At 51.1% G+C, this 16,873-nt stretch overlaps 4 protein-coding genes across 4 annotated transcripts; 1 reads left to right on the top strand and 3 right to left on the bottom strand.

Moving 5' to 3' along the window:
- Positions 1-49: 49 nt before the first annotated feature.
- BGZ61DRAFT_523576 (uncharacterized protein) lies at positions 50-5,180 on the bottom strand (the record flags this gene model as incomplete). The annotated part of the gene is made up of 9 exons (XM_046252595.1): positions 50-1,131; positions 1,185-2,024; positions 2,068-2,227; positions 2,304-2,794; positions 2,837-3,145; positions 3,176-3,830; positions 4,270-4,384; positions 4,437-4,495; positions 4,762-5,180. The coding sequence occupies 9 exons, from the start codon at positions 5,178-5,180 to the stop codon at positions 211-213; spliced, it is 3,969 nt and encodes a 1,322-aa protein (XP_046095677.1). The 3' UTR covers positions 50-210.
- A 217-nt stretch (positions 5,181-5,397) lies between these two features.
- On the bottom strand, positions 5,398-10,396 carry BGZ61DRAFT_465413 (ankyrin repeat-containing domain protein). The gene is made up of 9 exons (XM_046247580.1): positions 10,046-10,396; positions 9,943-9,993; positions 9,699-9,897; positions 9,293-9,544; positions 9,059-9,244; positions 8,968-8,992; positions 8,612-8,897; positions 8,266-8,540; positions 5,398-8,211 (listed from the first exon to the last, which is right to left on the bottom strand). The coding sequence occupies exons 1-9, from the start codon at positions 10,346-10,348 to the stop codon at positions 5,874-5,876; spliced, it is 3,915 nt and encodes a 1,304-aa protein (XP_046095676.1). The 5' UTR covers positions 10,349-10,396; the 3' UTR covers positions 5,398-5,873.
- Positions 10,397-10,546: 150 nt separating this feature from the next.
- On the top strand, positions 10,547-11,341 carry BGZ61DRAFT_465407 (uncharacterized protein). The gene has a single exon (XM_046247579.1). The coding sequence runs from the start codon at positions 10,566-10,568 to the stop codon at positions 11,142-11,144; it is 579 nt and encodes a 192-aa protein (XP_046095675.1). The 5' UTR covers positions 10,547-10,565; the 3' UTR covers positions 11,145-11,341.
- On the bottom strand, positions 11,342-12,659 carry BGZ61DRAFT_465405 (uncharacterized protein). Its single transcript, XM_046247578.1, has 3 exons — positions 12,308-12,659; positions 12,105-12,257; positions 11,342-12,055 (listed from the first exon to the last, which is right to left on the bottom strand). Exons 1-3 carry the CDS (start codon positions 12,545-12,547, stop codon positions 11,378-11,380), a joined length of 1,071 nt encoding a protein of 356 aa, XP_046095674.1. The 5' UTR covers positions 12,548-12,659; the 3' UTR covers positions 11,342-11,377.
- Positions 12,660-16,873: the final 4,214 nt, after the last annotated feature.

The raw sequence follows: 16,873 nt of genomic DNA, 5'->3' as shown, positions 1-16,873 counted from the left end.
ACGCTGGCGTTTTACTATATATAGCACACTCGAAGCTCAGTGAATACAGGGCTGGCTGTCCAAGGTAGGAAATAGTTGCTAGCCGGGCTCTGCTTCCAAGCTATACCGGCTTCGCGACGTAGAATCAAATATAACCAACTATGTAGATTGCTGCTGAGAACCGGAAAAGCGCTGCTTGTAACCAAAGACGTAATTATGCCTGCCTCCACTCTAAGAGAACTTCATCACCAGTATACGGCCTGAACGACAGCCGATAGCGACCGTTGATCCCACTACAGCCGATTCTGACCCGCGATACTCCGGAGGTAGCCAAAGCATCCCCTTTCCATCTTTTACAATCCATAGACCGTCGGTGCTTATACCCCAGCCAGAGTGGCGATCACTCCGTAAGGTTGCGTCAATCGACTGATCGTCGATGGCAGGCCGTAGAGCCGGGAGATCCAGGTTCAGAAGTCCAATGTCGGTAGAGAGGAGAGAGTTTGTCATCGGATCGAATGAAAGGTGGGTAATCACCCGGTCAATCTCGAGCGTCTGCACGCACGCGCCCGTCGCCGCATCCCACACCTTGACCGTCTTATCCCCTGAGCCCGAGGCAAGCCACTGGCCATCCGCCGAGAAGGCCACCGACCTCACCACATCGCCATGGCCCTCGAGCGTCTGCACGTACGCGCCCGTTGCCGCATCCCACACCTTGACCGTGTTATCATGCGAGCCCGAGGCGAGCCGCTGGCCATCCGCCGAGAAGGCTACCGACATCACCCAATGGTCATGGCCCTCGAGTGTCTGCACGCACGCGCCCGTTGCCGCATCCCACACCTTGACCGTGTTATCCCACGAGCCCGAGGCGAGCCGCTGGCCATCCGCCGAGAAGGCCATCGACATCACACTATTATCATGGCCCTCAAGCGTCTGCAGACATGCATTCCAGTCTAATTCCACGCTCGGCTTTAGCGTAATCCAGTTTGGCTCTTCTTTTCTGAAGAGCTCTCTGATTAGGCTGCAGGTGGGACTAAACATGAGTGCTAATGTATAGATCTGTAATGGAGCAATCTCAATGGCCCGCTTGTGAGAAAGAATAAAGCGGCGCGCATCTCGGAGTAATTCGGTCAATTCCTGTGCTTTCGTGTGTCTCTGTGAACATGTTAGGTCACCTTAAGCATATGGATGGATTTACAGCAACTCACTACTAAAGCCTTCAGCTTCTGCACTGCCAAAACTCCCTCTGACGTACTGCGTAAGAGACTGAGAGACTCTAGCCAATGCAGATACTTGCTTTTAAAGAAGTCATGGATGATACCGCCGTCTTGTAGGCCGTTGCCGCTCATCTTCCCCTCGGGTTCAGAGTTATCGAGATGGTTAACCCAGTAGATACAAGAATATCGAACCGAAGCCAAGGGGTTAGGGTCGGGTGGCGAAATCTGATCGATGGGAAACCCTGGGGCGCTTAGGTTGTAAATATCGCGTCGAAGAGTTTCTGACAGAGCTCCTAGCGACCTCGAGAAGAGGGCATGGTGCTGGTTCGCAATGCCAAAAGGTAGGATTTGCTCGGTTGCATTCTCGAGCAGGAAATCCTTAGCCGATTGATGCACGAAATATACGACACCTTGTCGAAGAGTCAGGAAAGATCCGCAGAGCGCGATGATTTCTTCCAAGTCATTGTCGCTTAAGTCCTCGACCGACTTAGCAAGAACCCTCAATTCCTCCAAGTCAACAGGACGGTAGACGAGGGAGGCAGCAGCCAAGGTCTTCTTGCAGCGGTCGGAGTCTTTTCCTTCCAAGTCATGAATATATTCCATCATTCGCATATAGAGAGGATTCAGCCCTGGTGGAAACTCCTTCACCGTACTCGAAGCGTTCCTTGCTCGGGCCTTAGGAAGGGCAAGCTTCTGACAAACTAAGGCTACCCAGAGGAAAGTGCCGTCGGCATTGGAAGTGAAGTGATTCTCGACAGCGTGCCTTGTTTCCTCGTTGTATCTCTTATCACGTGCCAGTTGTTTCCTTGTATCCAATGCACGTGTCGACGGCTTTAGAGATTGAGTCCTTGTTCAACTCGAGGTGCAGTCTGACTCTCTGCTCCGCATTGTCTAGTCTCTCCTCGATGTCCAGCCAGTTGCGACTGGATACAATCCACTTGATGCGAGTGGGCTTTGTGATAAAGTCAAGAAGTTGCAGTCGATTCGTTGTGCACTCGTCGAGAGCGTCAACGATCAGGATCGCATCGTCCAAGCTCAGATCGTCGAGCATGGCCGCAAGCATCTTGGATAAGGCCTCCCAAGCATTCCCATCCTCAAAAAGCTGCTTACCCGCATGGTCGTGCTTCTCCCGAACATGCGAGCGACGGCTGTTGGACGACTAGAAGGTAGATCAGACCGCGCAGCACGGCCGTTGCATTACTCAGTCGTGCCTCAGTGGCCTGGCAGAAGAAATAGGAGAGGCGCTTGTCGGGTTCCTGTTGCGGCTCGTCGATGATACCGCATAGCAGCATCGTCTTGCCCTTGCCAGGGTCGCCTTTGATCCACAGCAGCTGGCTCTGCGGATCGTTACGCCATCGCTGGAAGTCGTCATGGTCGAGGATCCAGCGGTACGAATCCCTGAGTAGGCCGCCCTTTGTACCTTGGATGCGCGTCTTGTCGTCGCGAGGGTCAGTCTCGCGCAGGTCTGTCAGGCATTGCTTGTCCCTGTCGTCTTGGTGTCTCTTCTCCTGTTGCCGTATTTGGTCCTGGATGGCCGAATGGATGTCTTGGAGATTCATCTCTATAGCGTTTGCGGCATCGGTGAGTTTCCAAAGTTGCATCTTGCTCTCTTCAGTATTGTATTATTCCATGTCTCTTTGCACGGCAGCCTCGGCTTCCTGGATCTCGATAAGCTGGCCAGCCCAGTCATCGATTTTGACCATATCCCTTCCAATAACCGCGGCCCAGTTACGGTGATAAAGGCAAGCGCTCTTCATCTGATACGACAGAAGTTTCTCGTAGAGCTGCAAGACGTGCTTCTCCAGTTGGACTCGCAGTCCCGCGGAAGAATACTCGGCCTTGTTCTCGTCGAGAAGCAGGGGCACCAAATTCCAGTACCACTCCATTCTCGACAGGACGTAGGCGATGCCTTTGCGATTGTCGCGTGCCTCGGTGACGGGGTTCGAAAGGATCTATCAACTCATCCGCCTGCTTCGTGGCACCAGCTTTGAATGGTCGCATCCGTCACAGCCAGGCGTTGGAGATATATGATCATACGTCGCGCAGAAAAGGCAATCCGGTGAGCTCGGGCGACCGTACTCGGAGTGTCCCTCAAACTTCTCCCGCAGGATGGACGGGACCCGACTAGGCTCTAGCTCATGTTTTGATCGTAAGGTGGACACGACTGTGCCGAGCAGCTGTTGGGGAATCTTTGGGATCGCTGTCAGTTGGGTCTGTCCGTCTCCAACAATCTTCCCTAAATCATACTGCATCACCCTCGTTCCGACGACGATGTCGCCCAAACGTATATCGGCCTTGCTCGGCACTCCACCTCCAATTCCCACCATCAAACCCAGGCGGATCGACGGGAAGGTACGGACCAGGTGGGTCAACACATTCGCCGCGTTGTTCGTTCCGTACTGGGCTGTTGGCAAGCACGCAATGACGATGTTGTGGTACTCTATGCTGCCGAGCGTGTAGGTGTTGCTGTCGTTCCTATGCCTTGGCAGGTCTTGGTGAACCTCGTCCAGCATGGCGCGAGCTGCTGCCATCTCTATGTGCAGCGCGCAGATCCAGGCGATAGTGTACTGATCATGCGAAGTGAGCGACCCGTTTCGCGACTCGTGAACCCCATTTTGCCCAGGTCGAGATGTCGATCTGGTTATGATTCACAGGCGCGACTTTGCTCGGGGAGTAAGCGTCGGTAGGGGTAGAGGTAGATAAGGCGGAATGACGTACTGAAAGGCGTCTGATGAAGGGCGATTATCGCAACTGACTGTTTCTCGGCCGATTCGTATTTGGGTATGGAAGGAAGAAGGGTAGAGACGATCGAGGGCGCATCAGGCAGCCAGGGATGGTGTCGCTGCCAGGCCTATGCATGCACTGCCACCACCGGTTGGCGCTGCCACCGCCACCTCAACAACCTCGCAAAAGAAAGCTCATCGGAGCCTCAGATTGTGGGCTCTCATACTCTGCCTTGGTACGCCTCTCCAAACCACCAGCTTGAGCGTCCGGTGGGTCCCCGGTTATTTGACGAGCACAGTGCGGTTGACTTGGTAGTTCAGCACCAAGGCCAGAAAGCCGCGCCGTTACCTACCCGCAAACATTCCGCAGTGAACCGAAGGCGCAGTCTATTAGCTGGCCAAGGCCGACTTTTGCTGTGGCTGACCTCGTGCCTCTAACCATAGAAAGTAAGCCACCCTCAGCTGCAACTGCATCAGAATTACCAAGGCGTTCCATAGCAAGAAAAACTGGAAAGCGTACTCTCATTAATGCCAATTGCGTATAGCCACAGGTGCTTAGTGGGCAAGCCACCAGGCAGGCTACGTCGTGACATTCATGCTCAACGCTCGCGCCGAACAGCTGCTAGGCTGGGAAAAAGATTTTATCATTAAATGTTGGTGGTTGCTTAGTAGATTTTCATCAGTAACAATTTTGCTGCAAAGGACTGCTTAAGCCTGAACATCCCCGCGTCAATCCGATCCGCCAGCTGTGCTCCCTTCAGTTATGTTTGTTAGCCGAGATATACTGCAGCTATTTTTTTATTTGCAACTTGAGGTAAACCCGTAGTGATTCATCCGAAACTGACCCAACGAATTGTACTACCCTACTACCAGCCGTCACCCTTTTCGCTTCGACGAGCTCCCCGGTCGTAAAAACAAGTATTTGTTGGCCGTCATTGCCCATACTGATGTCCTCAATCACGTGTACTCCCCTGGAAGATGCTTGCTGGCCTGCATCAATAAGTTCTGTTGGGAATTGGGTTGTGCTTTCAAAATCGCCTCGTTTTGGAGCCTTGAGTTTAACCCATGCCCGGAGGGCTTGTTCTGCTTGTGAGCAGCCTGCTACATTCTCTTTCGGCGTACGTATGCGGGGGCTGCTCAAGTCATCGCGAAACTGGCCCGTGTTCGTAGTTGCTGCCCTAGGTAGAATTTCCTGGGGAAGAGGGTGTAATGCAGAATAAATGTTCTGATCATGCTTTTCAGAGTTTAGACTATTGTTTTGCATCGTATTATGGAATGATCAATGACTGTTAGAGGGGTCATGTCTGTACGATTGGATCACAGGTTCTGCAAGACGCACAGCAATTGAGGCATACATGCTGTGATTTATACTACCAACAGAACGGTGAGCTTAGCCTGGGGGGCGGAACTGAAGACATCCGGCGGAACCAAAAACATCCAACGAGCGAGTCCGGTCTCTGAGATGGCAGAAAAATAATGACCTCGTGATGATTTTAATGTTTTCGACAGTTCTACATTATCTAACCTAATTCAACTATGAAGAATCTGTTTGGTTCGCCAGCCAGCCTCATGACTAACGGTGTGGGTGCTGAGACAGCTATGCTGTGGGTGCCACAACTTAATTTTGGCGGTGGATGCTAAGTGGCTGCCGCGCCTCACGTGCCTCTTTCCGATGTCAGCTACGTTTGATTGAATAAGTTTGCCCTCTGTAATAAAGTGCTGGGTGGAAATTCTTCGATTTCTATAAAAGCAAAAGTTGGTCTAGGTATTCGTAGGATATGGGGTTTGTTCTATTATTGTTAATTGAGGAGGCGCTCTCTAACCAATAGGTTGCTAAATCACACGGCGTGCATCCCAACGCTTCTTGGCCTTACCCCCTTCATGCTATTGGATAATGTTTTCCGACGGCCTCACGCGGAATCAGAACTAGACTTCAATTGCGAGAACACAGAGGACTTCAACGCACTCGGGAGGTATCAGCCCCTGACTGCCGAAGTAAATCTGCGACTCTATGTTGGCCGTCTGCTACTGCCCATTGGAATGCTGTCTTGCCCCATCGATCTTGTGCCTCAATCTCAGCTCCCCTCTGTAGCAACAGCCGCACCAAGGTTACTCCGCCGTGGTGAGCAGCCCAATGCAAAGCTCGTTGCCCGTGATAGTCTGCAGCGTTGACGTTTGCTCCTCTTTTAATGAGGTAGTCTGGGATCTGAAACCGCCAGGCCTTTGCGGCAAGCAACATTGGTGTCCATCCATGCACTTTGGCGTCCACATCAGCGCCATTCTCAACCAGAATCCTAACAATGTCTGAATACCCATCCCCGGCAGCAATGTGCAAAGCTGTCCGACCGTGTCGTTCCCGTCGGTTGGGATCCGCCCCATTCTCCAGAAGTAATTCTACGAGACCCTCTCGCCCAAGCCGGGCAGCATGAGTGAGAGCTGTGCTGTCTCCAATTTGGTCTTCTGCGTCTATATCGGCGCCGCTGTCCAGAAGAGCGAGCACCCTTTCCCTGTACCCACTGTTCACAGCCGATCGAAGCCCGGAAACAACTGTGCTCCCATGCGATTTCTTCTCGGCCATCTCTTGTAATAAGGCACACTCGTTTTCGTCCTTCATTCTCAATCGCATTTGATCCAAAAAGACGTCTCCGTTCTCAGTTTTGCATACCAACTGATGCTGCAAAGCATCATGCTGCTTCACGATGGCGGCGTGCAGCGGGGTCCATCCATCCTCATCCATAATATTGGCGTTCGCTCCGTTCAGCAATAGAAGGTCAACTATGGCCTCGTGTCCTTGCAAAGCTGCTGCATGCAAAGCAGTGATGCCATATTTATCTTGTATATCAGCGTTGCCTCCGTGTTCAAGGAGTTCCTTTGTCACGCCTTCTAGTCCAGCTTGGGCGCTCCAATGGAGGGGCGTTTGCTTGGTGTTGTTACCAGAATCTGGATTAGCCCCATTTTCCAAAAGCAGGAGTGTGATCCCTGTGTATGGAATTGCCCAATGTAGTGGTGCGTTGTCGTAGTTGTCTTTCGAATTGGCATCGGCTCCGTTCTTCAGTAGTAGGGATGAGGTTTGCTCATGTCCCTCAGCGACGGCCCAATGAAGAGCTGTACTTCCCTCTTCGTCTCTCCTGTCGATATCCAATGTATCTTGCAGAAGCATTTCCGTCGTCTTGTTACTCCCTGCCTCGGCCGCCAAAATGAGAGCTTTGTGGGTTTGAAGGTTGTCTGAGCTGAGTCCGGCGTACTGCTCGAGAAGCAGTTTGACCAAATCATCGTGTCTGCCTATGACAGCCCAGTGAAGGGCTATCCATCCCTCATCGTCTTCGATCAGTGGATTGGCACCACCCGCGATGAGGAGTTCCATGGCTTTTCTATGTCCATTCCTGGCTGCCCAAGTCAATGCTGTTTCGCCCCAATTGTTTGTTACATCTGTATCTGCTCCTTTTGTAAGCAGCAATCTCGTCAGCTCCGCGAGGCCACGCCGCGAACACAAGTGCAAGGCGGTCATTCCTTGGCTATCTTGGCAGTTGGCGTCTGTGTCTGCTCGGCAGACCGCGGCGAACACGCCTTCTAGTCCCCAATGTGCAGCAGCATGAAGTGAGGTAAAGCCTCTCGGAAAGCAATCATGCCAACCATCCCTGCGATGTCGAGGAATGTACAGCATCTGAATGGAGGAAGCTAGCTTTGCTTCATCTCCTAAGAAGCGCAGGATCTCATCAACATCCTCCTGCTCTTGGTTTGTCGCGAAATGATCTCCCCAGTGATGGGAAGCATAGGGAAGAAAGGCATATTGATGTATTCGTTGGTCAAGGTCCTTCTCACTCGTGCAGGGGCCTCTTCCAAAGGTCTCGAAAGATAGGTACGTGAGGCAAGTCCTTGCAAAATCTGACTCGGGTTCTAAAAGTTGACTTTGGTGTTTCTCCAGGTATTCATGTAAAGTGAGATGGACGAGTCGCGCGTCGTTGGTTTGTTCGTCGACCAGAAGGAGTCCCGCCGTAACTGAGAGCAGAATGTGTGTTTCGGTGAGTGCTGTCTTGTCGAAGTCGATATCCCCAGGTTCAATGCTTAAGGCATGAAACAGCTCGTCGAGTTTCAGAGGCCTTTTGGCATAAAAGACGAACGAAAGCGCTTTTCTAGCCAGATGCCTGTCGTCGTCCTGCTGGTCCTCTATCCTCTGCAAGGACTTTTTGTAAAAGGCTTCCATATCTCCTACAAGGGAATCCAGTGATGAGCGGACGTTCTTGAGGCTCGAACACTTACACAAATCTTCCATTTGCAAATGAGCAAGCAGAAACCTGGGATCAGATTAGTGACTGGTCAGTGGATTGGCTGTGGTATCCTGAACTTACATGCCATCCGTCTTCTCCAGCAGCTTGTGGATGACGTCATCCCTGAGAGTTGGATCTTTGGCGATGAAAGAACTCATTCTCTTGCTCGTGCGCATTTTAGAGTTTAAATACCCCTCCACATCAGAGGAGTGGGCAAAAACGTTGATCCGAGTTAGATTCTTGAAGCTCGTCGTAAGATCCAGGTTTGAGCGTGAAGTAATCAACAGGTGAACAGAGGATTCTACCTGCTCTGCCAACGAAATGAATGCTTCCCTATTGTCTTCAGGACACTCGTCCTGACCAATGGTGACACAGGTTAGCAATCTCAAAGAGACAACATTAAAGGGAATGTTTCAGATGCTCCTACCAGCGCGTCAATCAAGATGTAGGTTTTCTGAAATAGTCGGGATATGGCATTCACAAGTAAAATGCGCTCCTCATCGGTAGGTAGTGACCTCTTTTCGAGATATTTGTCTCTGAAGGCCGTTACTTCCGTGGGTATCTGCTGACACGACTCAACCAGCTGTCGAATGATGCTAGACCAGATGCTCGTTTCTGACAGCGTATTCCGATCTTGGTAGTCGCAGTATGCGTAAGCAATTGCGACATTGGAGCCCTCCGTGTTCTCTTCTATGTAACTAACAGCAGTCGACCTATTTCTAGACCATCAGAAATCGAGCTGATGAAAAAGGCAACTTCAGCGCCTGGGTATAGGGTACTCACATCATCACTGTTTTACCGGAACCAGCTTCATTAGACTAGTTAGCAATGATCATCAATCCGCGTCATATGGTCATAAGATAGGGGTCCGTACGGTTTCCATGACACCAAAGTGTGGAGTTATCATCGCTGCGGAACCAATGTTGGAAGGCGACAGAATCTAGGAGCCATTGGCCGGTGCCATGATGGCGTTTCGAGAACTCGTTTTTCTGTTTTTCGCGAAAATCAAGGCTTGATATCCAAGTGATGATGCTGTGACGTTCAAATGCCGTTTCTTGGCCTGAGTCCTGCATTAGATATAGAGTAGGTTCGGTCAATGAATACTTACTCTCAAAGTATCGGTGCATTCGGCGTGACCCATCCATAACAGATCTTAGATTGTGGCCAATGCGATCTGTAAGGGCAAGGTTTTCCTTCATGCCTGCAACCACTGTACGAGTATCGTTGTTTGTCTGCTCCACTCGTAACAAGATCGCGTTCATTACAATACCCCGCTCGCGATCCACCATTTTGTGAAAATTGTCATACGCGTCTTTCAGCTCAGCATCCTCCCCGGAGATGAGAGCTCGGAATGCCTTGACTTGAATGTTGGTCAGTGGTACGTTGATCGCAAAGCATCTAGCCCGCCCTTCTCATCAATTCACTTGTTTGAAGTTGTTGACATAATGTCATCTTCAAGACGAAACAACGGGACTGACAACTCTGGGACAAACAGAAAAAGAAGACGAACGTACCAACCCGCTTCGTATGGATGTATTTCGTACAAATTGCGCAGAGAACGAGAATCGATGTGAAGACTTCAGCAAGTACCACCTTTAGCTCGGGTATCTGTGGGACATTGTTTTCCAATATCTTCAGCTGGGAAAGATAAGAACGCAGGTCTTCAAAAAAGCCGGCGACTTTGTCATAATCCGCAGACACGCCATTCGAAACCTACAAGCTGTCAGAACCGCCAAGGGCGCCTCCCGTAAGACATACGCTGATAAGATACCGCACGGCAGCAAAAATAGCTTCACTCGGAGGATACATCTATGATGTAGGTGAATAATAGGCTAAGGACACAGAGTGCGGAAGGACTTGCCGCTTTAGTCGCTTGCGCTACTATGTCACCGACAAACTGGACGGGCGATAGGCTCTGGCTCACAAGCGTCCTAAACTTGTCCAGTTTAGTGCCATCATGACGGTGGATTTTAAACCTCGCCTCCTTGTCGTCGATGTCTTCCAAAATTTGTGCCACACTATTGGCTCGTGCCAATTGTTGAATCTGTACACCCGTGATGGCCTCATAACGGTCAACAGCAGACTTCCAGATTAAGCCTACATCAGAAGTGGCGTCAACTTTTGGCCCGAGACAAAGTCCAGTGTGTTGCATCATGGCTGTCATCGGTCAACCGATTAATCCTCATTCGTCTTTACGGAAGGCATTGAGTTCAAACCATTTGAGCGTGCCTAAGCCTTGAAGAGGGGTTCTCGAATCGAGGCGTACGCGTGAAGTCGAGACTAGTCTCGACTTCACGCGTACGCCTGTAGTCGAGGTTAGCCTCGTCCCGACGCGTACGCTGGAAGTCGAGTGAAGTCAGGGAAACTGAATTCAGTTGAACATGGCTCAAGATACAGAGCATTCGAGCGGTTTATTCTCCAGCGAGACGAGGAACGAATTTCGCCTGTACCTACACAGCCATCCAAACAGTCGCCGCGTGTCACAGTCCGAACGATGCAACATCCTAGCATGGTTGACGAACCCCGAAGTCCGACCCTCTTCCCAGCAGGAGTTTAGTCGACGTCACTATGTTCAGAAGACTTTTGCATGGGATGCGACTCGACAAACTCTTGTTGCCGTGGCAACAGACATGAAGAAGGATCGCGACGTTATTACCGAGGAAGACATCGTGGACACAGTCGAATTTGTTCACTTGAAGAACGGACACGCTGGATGGGATGCTACCTGGGAAGGAATCAGCAGTTTTTACTATGGCATACTTCGGGCGGATGTTATTTTTCTTCTCAAGCAATGTCCCGTGTGCGCTGAGGATCCCCGCAAGCGCCCCAAGAGTCAAGCGAAATCAGGATCTCACTTGATTGAGGAAGGTCCCTCGAATTTCTTGACCATCGACGACCTACTCCGTGACTCGGTATCCGATATAACAGAGAGGGAGGGCATGTTTGGAGATCAATCTTAACTCTTCATTGATCGCAAGTTCTGTATGAATTTGGACTGAGACGAAAGTCCAAGCAGTTCATTCTCTACATATTCTTCCATGGGTTCCTCCGGGATATTATATCTTCAAAGGAATCTCTACTCATAAATACTCGGCTTGATGGCCGTAAAGCCATTGACAATGCATGAAAAACAGGCTCTATTAAGACCCAAATCGATGGATCGAGTCACCTCGCTGCTGCTCTATCACTTTGCCTACTTATTTGCCATTTTCATTTCTTCGTGAAGCCGTTTCACAGCGGGGTGCTCCTCGAGAGACTCGTCGGTGTTATCCACCACTTCTAATGTTCTGATTCCTCTCAAAGTGCAGAGAGCCGCTATGCCAGGGTCTGCCATAAACTCGTGCACCGACGTATTCTCGAATATATCCTGATCCAGGCAGATCTGCAAAAACTGAAGCCTCCGGCACTCCTTGAGGAGTTGAACGCATCTCAGTGCATGCAGAGATGGTAATATAGGACCGCTGTCATCGTCATGAGGAGATTGTTCCACTTTGCGCCCAATGTCATTCATGCTCTCCCAAGGGAACTGCAGTGAAGTGATATTACTGCGTCCAATACGGCCGATTGCAACAAGAAATTTTACAACGTCGTCCATATCGTCCAAACAAAAGGTTGTGTTGCGATATACAAATGGTAGAGCTTCTTGGCGTATTTGCCTGCTGGCTTTCAAGATAGTTGGTTCTTTCTCCAGTTGGAAGAAGAAACCGCTGGGATCTCCTACACCTGCGGGAAAGATGAGGTGGTCAAAAGCATCGATGTCCTTGATCCCCAACTCTCTCTGAGGCAGGGCGAAGCTGTAGATCTTCTCACGCAGCTCTCTCGGTAACTTGAGAAATGGGGAGTCATCGTGGGGAGTCTCGATGGACGGGAACTATGGATGTTAAGCCACCTCCCACAAAGTCATGTTCCGGGCGGCACACCTTGGCGGCTGATATGGCCCATGATGCTTCGTTTTCTGTGAAAAGAAGCGGCAGGAAAAATCCACCATTGTAGCTGATGTCGATGGAATATATGTAGAAACCTACACGGTCTGCCCGCGTGATGACGACCCTATTCCCATCATACTCAATGACCTAACAATGGTTAGATTAGTTTAGTAGGCCCTAGACGAACGGGAACTCACCAAACTTTCCCCCATTTTCGGAAGAACGAGAGAAGGCTTGGCCATTCGGCGGTGGGTTTGGTTGGTCTTGTTCAGCTCATCGTATTCTCGGAACAATTGCTTTGAGGTGTTATCAGGCACGGGCTTGAGGTCACAGTAGAAGCGTTCTGTAGCTGGGTCGGGTGGGGTCATCGAGTTTGCTGTGAATCCCAGCCTCTCTTCCATCTCTGGTATACTTGGTCTAGACGTGAACTTGGCCATGGTGGATGTTTGATGTTCCAGGGAGATTTCTAACTGGTCATGAAATTTTGAGATTAAAATTCTCGCGCAGTTTAGCAGTTGGGCGGCTCGCTCAACCCCGCTTTGTGCAAACCATGCTGGAGCTGGTGGCGAGATGAGTATCGCCGAGGATCTCCCGCAAAGCCTGGACGCACAAGATTTAGACAGGGGTGGGTGCAGGAAAGAAGAGTGGGTCCGTACGGTACTGCCAGGATGTGGCGGTCGAAAGCACGATGGTTGTGGGGCGCGTTTAGCGTCGCAAACATGACCTCTGCTCGCAACACCCTTGGCAGCCCTTTTGCACGACATCCCACGCAATCACCGCAACGATACTATTCTCCAGAGGCTATCTCGTGGCCCCTTACGAGATTGGGTGGTTTCGTGACCGCTTAGTCAACATTTGGCCTTCGTTAAATCACCATGCCCCCAATACACCGTGCCTGAAATATGTGCACTGTCTAAAGACACGCTAGTCCATAAATGGCCCAAGAAAATCAAAATTTGTATGACCAAAAAACTTTCATTTCAGTTAATACCAAAAAAAAAAAAAAAAGACGGGAGGGATCACGAAAACGATTACTATCGATCTATCTTGAAATCTTTATTATTTCCTCAATTGGAAGAGTGGTAAGGTGGTGGGCTGGCTTTCATCATGACCTCTCTGGCAAACGCCAAGACCTTGGTGGGGCCAAGCGGCCGCGTGACGCGCCGATGAGGCTTCGAAGCATGAAGCGAAAGCTCGAGGACACTGCGAAAGAACCGAACAAAAGCAGCCGATATGCCACGAGAGCGACAACGAGAGCGACAATGATTGAAGGAGAAGTCGATCATGCGACAGACCCAAGTAAGGGAAACAGTAGCAACAACAACGAGGGAAGGGCGATGCTCCAGAAGGCCTTGGAGTTATTGGGCGAATACCGCGCTGAGTTCCAAGGGCTAAGGGAAGCCATCAAGGAGCAGAACGGGATCATCAGCAACCAGCAAGAGGTAATTCGAGATTTGAAGGAAGCAGCTGAGGAACAGCAAAATACGGCCCAAGAGTTGAGTCAACAATTGGAAGACACCAAGAAGCAGATGGGCGATGAGTTGAAGCGAATTCGCGAACAACTTGAAGCTATCACCGCGAGCGCGGCAGCTACCCCGCACATCTCTTTCGCTGACGTCATGCGATCGCCACCCTCGTCCCAACCTAGCAACATCCCATCTGGCAACACATCGCCCTCGAATCTCACCGATGCGTTTTATTGCACGGTCGACACATCGAGGGTGGGAAAGGAAGAAGCAGAGCTAATTACAGCAAGTGCTATCCGGACTATCGTGGAGAGTGAGGTACGTGCTGAGCAGGGCCAGTCCAGCTGGCGCTGCCAGGCGGTAACCAAGGACCGGAAGAGCCGGAACCGGATCAGGATCGTATGCAGAGATGAAGCTGAACACCAAATGGTGAAACGACTGGTGGGAGCCAAATTGGCACGAGGCGCCCGGGTGCTACGGGATGAGCTCTATCCCATTAAAGTGGATAACGTCAAGCGCATAGCAGTGCTGGATGAAGCGGGTAACATCCGTACGGGAGCTGCCGAGGCCTTTGGAAAGGAAAATGACACGCAGATTGCAAAAATAGTTTGGCTAAGCAAAAGAGACATTCCAAAAGCATACGGCTCAATGGTCGTTTACCTTACCAAAGGTTCAGACTCAAGAAGGCTCCTCTCGGAGGGTTTCTTTTATGCTGGAGGAGAATCTGGATACGCCAGAGTGTTCGAACGCCGACCTCGCCCAAATCAGTGCTACAACTGCCAACAAGTCGGTCATAAAGCTTTCCAATGTAATAGCACCCAGGTTTGTGGAAAATGCGCAAAGGAAGGTCACCACCATAGCACATGCAATGAAACTATCTTCAAGTGTGTGCTCTGTGGGGGTCCCCACGAGTCGTTCAGCAGAAATTGCAAGAAGCTCTACCCTTCTCCGCATGAGTAGCACGCTTCGAATGATCCAACTCAACGTACGAAAACGCGGCGAAGTTCATGAAAGTTTGATGAACGACAAAGACATTCAGAACGCAGCAGTGCTAGCCATCCAGGAACCACAAGCGCGGAGGATTAAGGGTCGTCTTTTGACGACTCCAATGGGACACCATAAGTGGATGAAGATGGTACCACCGACATACAGAGAAGGCAGATGGGCGATCCGAAGCATGCTTTGGATCAGGAACGATTTGGATGCAGAGCAGGTGCCGATTGAGTCCCCAGACATAACGGCGGCACTGATACGACTCCCGGAACGCTCAATATTGGTGTTCTCTGTCTATGTTCAAGGAATTGACGTTGAGGCGCTGAGGAAGGCGTGCGACAACCTACGTAAAACTATTGAAGATACGAGGCGAGACGCAGGAAGAGTGGTGGACGTGGTGATTGTGGGCGACTTCAACCGCCACGACCAGCTGTGGGGAGGGGAGGATGTGCTGCTGGAGAGACAGGGCGAGGCAGACCAAATCATCGATCTGATGAATGAGTTTGCTCTCAGCAGTCTACTCCAGAGAGGAACGAAAACTTGGCAAGGCGGAGAATACGAATCAACGATCGACCTGGTCCTGGCTTCCGAAGGCCTGGGGACCTCGGCTGTCAAGTGTGCGATACACGGTACAGAGCATGGATCCGACCATCGCGCTATTGAGACGGAGTTCGACATTTCGGTTCCTTTGCCGAAGGCCCAGGAACGACTTCTACTCAAAAATGCCCCATGGAAGGAAATCAACGTCCGAATCGCTGCTGCATTAGAGACCACCCCGATGGATAGTACTGTACAGCAGAAGACAGACAGGCTTATGTCAGTGGTGCTAGAGGCGGTTTGCGCTCTGACACCCAAAGCTAAGCCGTCGCCCTACACAAAGCGTTGGTGGACCTCAGACCTCACGCAACTCCGGTGCATATACACGTACTGGAGAAATCGCGCCAGAGCATCGAGGCGAGCAGGACGGACGAGCGAGGAGCTCGAGAATGCAGCCAAAGGAGCGGCAAAGCAGTACCATGATGCCATCAGACAGCAGAAAAAGACGCACTGGAACGAGTTCCTAGCCAATAACGACAACATTTGGAAGGCAGCGAAGTATCTCAAATCTGGAGATGACGCAGCGTTTGGCAAGGTGCCCCAGCTTGTAAGGGCTGATGGCACGCGCACGGCCAACAACAGCGAACAGGCCGAAGAAATGCTAGCCACCTTCTTCCCCCCTCTACCGGAGCACATCGAGGAGGAAGGGGACAGACCACAACGTGGAGCTGCCATCACCATGCCGGACATCACTATGGAAGAGGTGGAACGACAGCTCTTTGCAACAAAGCCGTGGAAGGCACCTGGTGAAGACGGACTACCCGCTATGGTCTGGAAACAGGTTTGGCCAGTTGTTAAGCAACGAGTCTTATCATTATTTCGGGCGTCGCTGGAAGAAGGAGTACTGCCTGACCAATGGAGGCGTGCCAACATTATTCCTCTCAAGAAACCAGACAAAGGAGACTATTCGATTGCGAGGGCATGGAGACCTATATCGCTTCTGTCTACGCTGGGCAAAGTATTGGAGTCGGTCATCGCAGAAAGGATCTCACATGCCGTCGAGACGTATGGACTGTTGCCAACAAACCACTTTGGTGCCCGTAAACAGCGGTCCGCTGAGCAAGCGCTGATGCTGCTGCAAGAGCAAATCTATGCTGCCTGGCGAGGCCGACGGATCCTTAGCCTCGTGAGTTTCGATGTCAAAGGAGCATACAATGGAGTGTGCAAAGACAGGCTCATCCAACGATTAAGAGCAAGGGGCATTCCGGAGGAGCTGCTTCGCTGGATTGAGGCCTTTTGCTCGAATCGCACAGCGACCATTCAGGTCAACGGACAGGCATCGGAGGTGCGAAGCTTGCCGCAAGCTGGTCTGCCGCAAGGGTCCCCTCTGTCTCCGATTCTGTTTCTATTTTTCAATGCAGACCTCGTGCAGCAGCGAATTGATTGCTACGGAGGAGCAATAGCCTTCGTGGACGACTTCACAGCGTGGGTCACAGGCCCAACAGCAGAGAGCAATCGCGACGGAATTGAAGCAATCATCGAGAAAGCGCTGGACTGGGAGAGGAGGAGTGGCGCAACCTTTGAGGCGGAGAAGACGGCGGTCATACACTTCACCCGAAAGGCATATAAGTCTAACTCAGAGCCCTTTGCAATTAAGGAGCAGCTCGTCCGACCCAAAACCCAAGTCAAGGTTCTCGGAATGATTATGGATTCCGGCTTGAAGTACAAAGAACACATTGCACGAGCAGCGACCAAGGGCTTACAAGC

This window comes from Ilyonectria robusta, assembly GCF_021365365.1.
Source record: "Ilyonectria robusta strain PMI_751 chromosome Unknown BGZ61scaffold_41, whole genome shotgun sequence".
Taxonomy (NCBI): domain Eukaryota; kingdom Fungi; phylum Ascomycota; class Sordariomycetes; order Hypocreales; family Nectriaceae; genus Ilyonectria; species Ilyonectria robusta.
This window is presented reverse-complemented; position numbering and strand designations above follow the sequence as displayed.